This window comes from Phalaenopsis equestris, unplaced genomic scaffold, assembly GCF_001263595.1.
Source record: "Phalaenopsis equestris unplaced genomic scaffold, ASM126359v1 Scaffold000413, whole genome shotgun sequence".
NCBI lineage: Eukaryota > Viridiplantae > Streptophyta > Magnoliopsida > Asparagales > Orchidaceae > Phalaenopsis > Phalaenopsis equestris.
In genome coordinates, this window is record NW_018164854.1 from 481,131 (window position 1) to 492,427 (window position 11,297).

At 36.3% G+C, this 11,297-nt stretch overlaps 1 protein-coding gene across 3 annotated transcripts in view; it reads right to left on the bottom strand.

The window, feature by feature from the left end:
• The window catches only part of LOC110027049, a 46,325-nt gene extending 35,330 nt beyond the window's left edge, over positions 1–10,995 (bottom strand). For all 3 annotated transcript variants that reach the window (XM_020728318.1, XM_020728319.1, XM_020728317.1), the window contains exons 1-5: positions 10,694–10,995; positions 9,824–10,027; positions 9,521–9,702; positions 7,526–7,652; positions 7,004–7,177 (exon numbers count right to left, since the gene is read on the bottom strand). In XM_020728318.1, the coding sequence (XP_020583977.1) occupies positions 7,004–7,177; positions 7,526–7,652; positions 9,521–9,702; positions 9,824–10,027; positions 10,694–10,795 (789 nt within the window). In that variant the 5' untranslated portion in view covers positions 10,796–10,995. The remainder of the gene's footprint in view (positions 1–7,003; positions 7,178–7,525; positions 7,653–9,520; positions 9,703–9,823; positions 10,028–10,693) is intronic.
• Between the last annotated feature and the right edge of the window lie 302 nt (positions 10,996–11,297).

Consider the following 11,297-nt stretch of genomic DNA (forward strand, 5'->3'; position numbering starts at 1 on the left):
CCCCTGACCCCCCCCCCCCAAAAAAAAAAAAAAAAACAAAACAAACAAAGGAAAACAAATTTCAAACACGTAATCTTATATATTCAAAAGTATATATGAAACAAACAAAGTTTTTAATACAACCTTAAAATCCAAATTCATAATACAACTAAATACATACGAAAAAAAACTTATAGTTAAATAAATAAATAAGAGTGAGTGAATCAACAGCCACAGATAGCATTTGCGATAAACTCCCTCAAAGCACTCATCACGGCTACACCTTTACTGTCTTGAGTTTCAAACTCATTCGACTCATTCTCATCCTCAGGTAATGAATATCCAACCAAAAATTCTGAAGGTTTTGGAGAGACATTCAGTTGATGTCGTCAGTCATATTGAAGTCTGTATCTAATTGTGAGGGATGTTGTCGAATGAAGTTGTTAGGTGCCATAGTGGCCGCCACAACCTGTTTGGGAAATGATATGATAACATATCATGTAGGATGACACGTTTCTTCTTTTAAACCCCAAATATTCTTTCAGTAACCCTGCGCAAGGAGTGACGAATGTTAAACATTTTTTTTATGTCACGGATGGTGTCACTAGCTCTATCAAAATCAGGAATATGATATCTGGTGTCCGGATATGGCTTAAGGTAGCCCCTCTGCATCAGATATCTAGCATCAGTCAAATAATATTTTGTTTTTATGAAAGATGCTATTAATGACAAATAATACATATAAGTAATATGTTTACATAGCTAAATAGACTTGAAGGCAAGTGAGGGAAACACTGTGTTCTATTTCTACTTGCATAGGAAAAAAGACGACTGTCATGTGCACTTCCTTCTCATCCCATCATGACAAATGTGAAAAACGTGTTTAAGTCACATACTACCATAACATTTTAGGTAGTAGAACCAGTCTGACCAATGTACGCAACCTTTTATTGGTTGGGTAGTCCGGCATCAACGTGTGCACCATCAATTGCCCCAATGCGGTCTTGTTTTGCATAGTTACAAACTCATCACATTCTGAGCTTAACGTAACACACTAACAAAACTTACCTTGAAATATGACATGTAACGAGAATCATTTGCAATTTGTTCAGGAGTAGTAGCGAACAATAGATCATCTGGCTTAATGATTTATGACGCTAAGCTAACAAGTGCTTGTACACCTTTGGAGAAGTATCGGCTAATTTTTTTTCTGAGGAATGTTAAGATCGCAGTAAATGTATAAATCTCCCTTATTTAGAAGCCTCACAAGTATGCAAATTTAAGATCTCACGATGTAATTCACAAATCATAATGATAGTAAATGTATAAACCAATGTTTAGGTGTTAGCTATGTGACTTGTCTGACAAGTATTATACTAACGCTTTAAGTTCAATACCTTCACATGCCATAAAAATAAATACCAATATTGTAACTGGTATTGTCCATATATATATATATATATATCACTATTATAACTGAGATTTGTTCATATGAAATATACTCTATAAAAGAGTTGCGAAAGCCCAAATCAATGCAACCACGCCACCTTGAACACCAAGTTGAAAAGCCCAAAACAATGTCGTGTACAACAACAACTATAAATAGTTCATGTAGGCCTATGAAGTTGAATCTCAATATTTGTAATTTCTCATTAAAATAGATATAAGAAGATGAAAATGAAGAGTAGAATCCTTTTTTTGCCGCTTCTCATCTTGAGTAAAAGGAAAAGAGACATGAAGAAAGACAAAAATTCCAAGCACCGACCACATTGAAAAAGTAATTGCAAAGCTTTTGCAACAAATTCTTGTTTCAAGAAGAACATATTCTTGTTTTGATGGCTTCATATTATCATTAGCAAATGGCTTCACCATATGTATATGAATGGTACACGAGTTGCATTCTTGTCTCATATTCCAGTTAAGAAATTTTTTGGAAGAATTGTATTCTTCTCTTATAATAGCTAACATTGATTATATAAAACATGAACCACAAAAACAAAAAAGAACATAGCAAATCTCCCTTGTTTAGAAGCCTCGCAAGTATGCAATTTTAAGATCTCGTGATATACTTCACAAACCATGATAGTAGTAAATGTATAAATCAATGTTTAGGTGTTAGCTATGTAAATACATAAGAATTGTCGGGAAAGTATTATACCAACATTTTAACCTAAATACCTTCACGTGCCATAGAAATAAATACCATTGTTGTAGCTCGTATTGTCCATATATATATCTATATGGATTATGTAATATATATCTATATTCCAACAATGACTATAAGAGAGTGCAATTTCCATAACGAAGAGTCCTTCCTTTTTCTTGCATAGGAATTGGGTGGTAATTTCCAGGAATCCAACGAAGACTACTTCATTTTTCTTGCATAGGAATCCAAGATGGGGACAGAGGAGAAGGAACATAAGGTTTAACCCTATAGCAAGCATAATCTCATGCATAAGGCCTATAAATTCCACAAATTATAGCATTTAACATCCACGCATTTAAGCAAGATAATTAACAATTTATCAAGATCGACCATATCATCACTAGCAGAGAGGTGTCGAGTAACTGCGACGAAAACACTAGCTTCGGACTAATGGTGTTCGTTTTTTCCACAGGATGTTGCAGCTAGGCGAAAGTAAGGGTTGCGCTGAAAACATACCTCATATGAGTGTGAAATGAGGAGGAACGAACGACGAGGAAGGACCGGCGAGAAGGAAGACGCGGTGTCAATCCCGCGAAGGTGAAGGAGCAGAAGGAAGAGCAAGTTAGATCAGCGAGGGCGAGGGTGAGGGTGAGGGTGAGGGCGAGGGCGAGGGTAGATCAGCGAGGGCGAGGGTGAGGGTGAGGGTGAGGGTGAGGGTGAGGGCGAGGGCGAGCAGAGAAAAGCACAAGATGAAACTAGACCCGAAAGCGAGAAGGAAGACGCGGGACGCGGGGTCGATCCCGCATCCCCATCTATTAAGGAATTTGAGAACAACGTTTAGGTGCGGCTCCAAAACGCAAGGTCAAACGTGTTTTTCAAACTGTGCGCACACCAATAAGCTGCCTTAAACTGACCCTAATTCATGAGAGTAATAGTCCATGTATTGTACCAACTTTGATAACGCCCTAGAAAAAATAATAGTGGAGTATGTGCATTAATTATAAAGCAATGAACAAGATCACCAGTAAGTATTGATCTCTAATTCCTAAATTGGATGACTTGTTGGATTAATTATATGGAGCTAGCATCTTCTTCAAGATTAATTTAGGCAATAGATACCATCATATTCGAACGAGACACATGGACAAGTGAAAAACCTCCTTCAAGATGTTGGTAGGTTGCATGAGCAGACAATTTAAGCACTTTTATGAAAATGTTGAACCAAGTTTTTCGGATCTTCATCAAAAAATTTGTGATTATCTAATTCGACAACATTTTGGTGTGTTGTTATTCGGGGGAGCATTTTTAGCATGTGCAATAGATTTTGGGAGTTCTTCAGTCATAACAATTGCATGGTCATCTAGAGAAGTCACTTTTTGATACTATTGCCTTCTTTCTGTGAGAGGTTTATCAGAAATTTCAGCCTTACTATGGAAGCCTTAATAGAGATTCTCAAGGCAAGCGGATTTGCTTTGTCATATGAAGTACAGGCTATTTTGATGCATTGAAAAAACAGGTTGCTCTAGCCCATGTCCAGCTCTTCCAAATTTTAGAAAGGAATTCGAGGTTGGACGTGATGCCTCTAAAGTGGGGATTGGAGCTATATAGACTCCAAGTGGACATATCACCGCCTTTTTTTAGTGAGAAGAATGATTAAAAGCAAAAATACTCCAACTACTACAAAAAGTTTTATGTCATTGTGAAAGTTATTAGTCATCCAACTTATAATTTTCTAGCCAATGATTTCACCCTTACACTGATAATGAGGCCTTGAAATTCTTGAATAAATAGAGTAAGGGTCTGTTTGGGGCAGCTGTTGATTATTTATAAGCAGATTATTCTGATAATCTTATAATCTGCAGATTATCAAAATAAGCTGACTTACTGTTTGTGGCGGTTTATTCAGAATAATTTATTGATAGTTATGACTGTATAAATGACCTTCTTGACCATGTCTGGTAAAACTGTTTGGGGCAGCTTATTCAGAATAGTTTATTGGTACTACATAAGCATATAGTGCAGAAGCATAAAATCATCACAGATCAGTTCGAAAATATGACGAGCAATTCTCACATTCTCATGAGTATCAAAAAAAATAAAAAAAAAGATAAAAATAAGTACAAGTACAATGAGAAATATTAAATATTCAATTTTAAACTCTGACTACGTCTGTCCTCAGTTGCACTATCAACCTGGGAAAACAACGCAAATTTAAAATCTAGCAAAATCAGAGAGCACAAGTGAAACAAAAACTGTCTCCAAATTTTAGATCTAGCAAAATCACTCATCCAAAATTCCATAAAAACTGCATCTAACCTCTGAAACCAACAATGATGCAACGAGGCACAAGTGAAGGGTCGAAAGCATACCAGGCGGGAAACTAAGGTTTCTTTAGGAGGGCGAGGGCGAGGGAGAGCAGAGGGTCGAATTTTTACCTAATTTGTCTCAACAGCCGCGAGGAAGAGGTGGCTGAAGGCGAGGGCGAGGGGCACCGGAGAGGGACACGGGAGGTCCTTTTCACCTTGTCGTGCGAACTAAACGCAGGACGAAAAGGGAGTCGAGCTTGTGAGAGTTTCCATATTTCCTCCTAATATTGCGTCGGAGCGGCCCGAGAATGCTTGTGCGAACGTTCTTTCCAAACAACATTGCGGCGTTTTCATACCGCCACCGCGCTCAATAAGCTGCCCCAAACAGACACTAAGTTGAAAGGTAGACATACCTCCTAAGTTAAATTCTTATATTCTATTCAGTTTGAGCTTAAGCATAAAATTGAGAGCCAAAATAAAGTTATTGACACCATAAATCGCCGTCATATGTTGATTATTATCATGCAACCTAAATTAGTTGTCTAATTAGTTGTCTTTTAAGTGTTGAAGGATATGCATGTCATCGATGATAACTTTTAGGAGATTTAAGCCCATTGTTAAGAGAGAACTTTTGAGAAGTATCACTAACCCAAATTTTAAATGTTCATCCAAAACAGGGAAGCTATCTTACGGAAGTGTTACAATGGATGAATAATATGATATTTTGGCGATGACAAGTCTCTTTCCTTTGTGAAAGAAACTTTTATACACATATAAGATAATACAGAATATACCATTTGGCTAAGACTCAAAGGTATAGCACAGGTTTCTATATTTCATTGTCTGTTCTAGAGCTCCTATAGGTGGATGTGAGCATGGACTTAATTGTGGAGCTTCTACGAACCTAACTGACTAAATATTCTATTATGGTGGTAGTTAGTTGCTTCTTCAAGATCGCATATTTATATCATGTCACAAGATGATGGACGCTTCACACATGGCAACATATTTCAGGAAGATAGTTTGATTTCATGGTGTGCCCAAAACAATCACCTCAGACATAGATGTGAAATTTTTTAATCACTTCTGGACTATCTTATGAGGCAAATTGATTCCAAAGCTCCAGGTCAGTTCAACAATGCATAGAAGAACATATAAGATGGTGAATTATAGTTTGGGAAATATTCTTAGATGTTTTTTAAGAAAAAACATCAAACATTGAGACCTAATTATTCCTTGAATTGAGTTTCTTTGTAATACGTCAACTAGCCAATTCATAGGTCACAATCCTTTTGAGATTATATACAAATAAAACCCTCTTACACCTTCCGAGTTGATGTTTGTAGTTCTAGCTATTGAGCTTAGTACTAAAGCAGAGACCAAGGTTGGAGAGATCCAGACATTACATAAGCAGATGAGAAAATAAATTACCAAGTAAAACACGAAATATCAGAAATAGACTGACCAACAAGTCTAGAAAGGCTATGGGCTTTAAGGAAAAATAGACTGACTAAAAAGTCTAGAAAGGCTATGGTCTTTAAGGAAAGATATTTATGTGGATGAGACTAAAAAGAAGAGATTTCAAGCAGGTTCTTTTGAGAAGCTCAAGCCTAGAGCTGACGACTAATTTAAGATTGTAAAGAAGATAAATGATAATGAATACAAGTTTGATTTGTCCAGAAATTACAATATTATCATACCTTCAATGTTGTGAATTTGTCATCATATTATGGGGATCTATATGCTTTCAGTGAAGTAGGCGAAGCCCCTCCTAGACAGGGAGATTGAGAATCTACATCACCACCTTGGAGCAGGATATAGATGAAGCACCACCTGTCGACGGATGAAACCCTAACAAGAGGGAAGAGACTCCACACAAGAGATCAGAAGACCACTTTACAAGAACAGACTCCCTACACACAAAGGACAATAATTTATAATTTATAGACTCCCGTTGGACAAATGAAACTTTTAGACAAAGGAAGAGGGTGGAAAAGTAAGAAGATTACAAAAAACCCAAAATTCCACCTTCAGCGTCTTCCTAGATTGCGTAGGTTTGCAATCCCTCCCAAGCCCTCAAGCGAGTTCGCGATCCCTCCCTAGCCCTCGTGCGAGTTCGCGATCCCGCCCGCTCCACTGTTCATGGAAAGATTCGCGATTTTCTATCCCGCAGAAACGAAGCATCCCACGTCGGGATGCATTCGGCACTCGCACACGAGCGCTAATTCAGCACCTGCGTCACTTGGTGTTGTATACCTATGCATAAAAAGGTTTATTTCAATTTCTAAAAAAATAGTGGTGGTTGCAATTCTGATAAGATGTTAAACTTTTGAGTTGTATGCATGAAAACATGAATTTTTAGGTGTTAGAAATATAAACACAAAAGAATTGTGTGGTATGTATGCAGATGCCCCAATAAAAAAGCAGTATATAACAAATAAAATTTAAAATGGAGCTTTGGGCCTAAGGCAGAAGAATTAGAAACAAATAATGATTTCATAATTTAGTAATTAAAAAAATTTAGTAACTTGTACAGGAGAATGACAAATCAGGCACTATCGGAAAGATTTACCTTATTATGTTCAGGTGTAACAAAACTATCTTTGCAGATAGAAGCAATAATGTCACCAAAATCATCCAAGCAGGTACCCATTGATTGCACGGCAACCAAAATGTAAGGTTTCAACTTCATCAAACAATTGCTAATTACCTTCTCAGCTAGTCTGCATGCAACAGGTATAACGCCCTATAGAAAAGAATGCTTCAAGTGAGGGAATATTTTATAGAAGAAAAATTTACATGGGTGGCACACAATTCTTATGTATTTACATATATAACACCTAAACTTTCATATTTACATACATATAACTTGGTTTTTTAAACCTATAGATAAAATGGGTATTTCACTTTTAAAAAAGTTGTAATAGTACTACTTTTAATGTGATATTAAAGATTTGGCTACTACGTGTGTAAATATGGAAGCTTAGGCGTGAGATATGTAAATACATAAGCATTGTGTGCCATGCATCCAAATACCCCTCTATAGAAACAAGAGGCTGGAACAAGCAAGCACATGATATATGGCACCATTCACCTTTGTTGACTTCTGAACATTAGACAGCAAGCAAACGAGAAGTTCCAGGGAGATATCTTCACTCTCTTCCAATATGAGTGTCATGATGGCCTCCATAGAAGAAAATACATTAGTAGGGTGGTCTGGCCTGAAAGATTTTATAAGTTCCTTATCATATAATAACAAAAAAATACATTAATATGAGTACATTTCAACCAGGATAAGCATCTACAGGATGGTTTCCCACCCTAATAGAAGTACCAATATTGATCATATTTGATGAAAATTTACATATTCAAGCAAAGAGGGGCACGGTAAAAAGACCGCCATGTGCAAAATTAAGATTCTAGACTAATTATCAGATGTCTGCTGACACGCACACTTAGTAGCTTAGGCCAACTAAGGCATAAAAACTCAATAAAATAGGAAATAACACAAGAGTTAATATAAGTAAATTGAGCATAAACTACAATATTTAAAACAAGAATCCTGCAATTTTCCACACCGGCTGAAATCCAAATTGAGAAGTCAAATTCCAGCAAATCTTCAAAAAAATAAAAAATAAAAAATAAAAAACAGACAAAGAATTCCATATCTATATCATAACCAGCTATAAACAACTTTATATACTTGTGAATGTGATTGCCGCCATTTAAAATTATGAAATGATGTGAATATTCAATTACCAACTAGACATTATTGTAGTAAATTTAAACATAACATTAAATGAATATGTGGATTGTAAACTATTCATGATTAAATCAAGCATAGCATCATTGCTCTTTAGACATCATTCCACCAAACACCATGTCCTTTGCCCGCTACCCCCCTAACCTAGCACTACCACCTCCACCTTTTAGCTTGCATGTTATCATCACTTGCACGGACAAGCCATCGATAGTTTGTTCCCGTGTGTATGTCCCAGTTGAGGTTACTTGAGGGTCACCGACTCGACGCTCAACTGACGCGTTATGCCTACCATCTCTTGTCTGAACATGCCCATTCAAAGCCAAATCGCGCTTTGTATGGAGAGCATCCAATAATCATGTATTTTTATCCTTAGAAAATAACATGTAAATAAGCAACATCAATAAATACAATACCAATCACACAATTCTTCCTTGCCAATAACCACATGTGTTGATTACCCGGTTAGGTGAATTCAAGGACTCCTAGAGCCACAGTTATGAGTAAATTCGGGTCAATCGGCCAAGTTAAAGTCTAGCCAAATTTATTCCAAGAGAACTGACATGACCAAAACCGAACATTTTTATTGAAGGGTCAAAAAGTGGATCGACCATGCTCACTTCGAGCCAGACTAGCCCAAACATGACCAAAGTAACCCACTCAACATAAAGTACAGCAGCCATTCAGAACAATTTTAGATTTTCGACATCAATTCAAGTTAAAAATAAATTTTGGATTAAATTTAAGTAGATTTTGGGATGGCCGGTCAACCCACATTCGAACAAAAAAATTAAACAAATCAATATTATGGCCCCAAACCTGACTCAAAAATTAATTAAATTAACCAAAACCCATAACTTTTTAGCCAAAATCAACCCTTCTTTTTCTAAGAACAGCCATCAAATTGATTAATCCTGCAATTGCCTAGTGCAAGCACTCATGTGTAGAATGCCTGTATTGCAAAGGTTGTGTGATCTACATTGAGCTTGTTAAGGTAAATGAAGCAATCCAAAGATCAAAATACTATGCACAAAATAGAAGAGCACGTCCTTGGAGGATCGTTATTCTCTACCCACCATTGCAAAAGGGCATGTACAAATTGGGTCTTGTACCATTAACACCTAAAGGAGTGTATTAAATTCAATTTGATGCTTTAATTGGCTAATTATGTGAAAATTTTATACCTAAAAAACAAATACATCAACAGAAAGGTAGACATGCAGTATAAACTAAAAATGAACTCAAGGATTCTGATTAGTAAACATATAACAAATAAACCTTTTCATTAACCAAAAAGGCAAGGTTCAAAAAAAAAGAGGCGATGCTTACCTTATGCTTTTCAGGAAATATTTGAACATGTGTAGAATAAGATCATCACATTCAAGATCCAACATTACAACACAAGAGTTAACTTTTGCCATAATTTCAAGAATAGTAACTCTCTTGGAATATGAGCATCCCGACATATCATCCAATTTATCAAAAGCATCAACAATCATTGCAAATATCTCCTGTACACAACCAAACCCAGCAATATTTATAATTCGACGAGTGCATAGTAAAATTAATTTATTTGCATGAATAACAAAGAATGACAAAATATGGTTTGAGAATAATGAATGTTTCACAAACCTTCATCAAAACATCATTATATGGAGCATCAGGAGCAGTTACTCTAATGATTTCATGGATGCAAGCTGCAACAAAAACCTTAACATCTGCCTTTGTGTGGTTTAAAAACTCTTTGGTGATCAATGAATTCATTACAGGGCCCAATGCATCAGACATTGAGGATGATGGAGATTGTTCCACCCTTGAAAGATAGATTTCAGTTTGCTGGAATTCCAAAATCATAAACGGACATTGCAATAATTAATAATAAAAATCACAATATCCATACATAAGTATGTGCAAATCCAACTCTATCAAGCCTGCATAACAATGCACAATCTGACAACCATTACAAAAAATCAGCAATATTAGAAGAGTTTGGCATGCTCCACATTAATATATGGAAAACCCCATACATTCAGCTAAAACATGCTAAAATAAAAGATTTCATATTATGACAACTAACAAATAAATAGAATGAGGACCTTTGTTCCGCACAAAAACTTGATTAATCTTTCAAGCTTTAAAGACCCAAATCAGCACTACTAACAACAAACAGCAACAGTAGCCCACATCAATTTTAATACAAATAACGGACTGTAACTTCCACAATGATTAGGAAAGAATAGAGATACTACTAAAATAATGTATACTTCCAACAAAATTTTGCTACTAAACATTTCCCTTCAACTATCCGAACAAAGCAAATCAGACGAATCTGACGTTTTAATGCAATTTAAACACCGTCAAAAATATAGGAAATATCACAGCCGCAATGCATGCAAATATAAAACCCCACCCCTTCGCAATCCGCATTTCCTTGGAGAAACGGTAAGAGACGGAATGACATGAAGGGGAGCGAAGAAGATAAAGCATATGCATAGTACTTACATCGAGAATACGAAGTAGTTCGTCGATATCCGTAGGAGGAGAGGCGAGCCTCACGCCCAACTCCCTCAGCCGAACCTCTACCTCCTTCTCCGTCGGCTCCATTTCTGATGGCCGATACTAAGCTTCCTACTCCAGAATAGCCTCACACCGAATAACCAATCAACCACGCGCGCTTTTAGGTCATGAATCCAGCTGCAGAGCTTTTCAAATTTTGAGGATTGCAGAAAGGGCTAGGGTTTTGGCGACGTTCGGTGGACTGTTGATAGATTTTAGCGATGCATTGTTTATGGATTTTAGGAGAAAAATGTATGCAGCTCAAACTTCAAAGCCACTTCGTTGTTGTATGTAATTTTAAATTTAACCATTGGCTTGATATGTAAATATTCACTTTGTCAAATTTTAATTTTTAAACAATTATCATACATTTTGCAATTTTAAATTTTACTCGAGCTTTTATTCTATAAAACTTACATTACAATCTAGCTCCGGATTGATTTTCTTAGACTACCGGATTGTTGAGCCTACACGTGCACAATTAAACTATTGGGAATTTGATAAAAAATAAAAAAACACAGGTTAAGGCTTTATTCTATATTTTTGAATT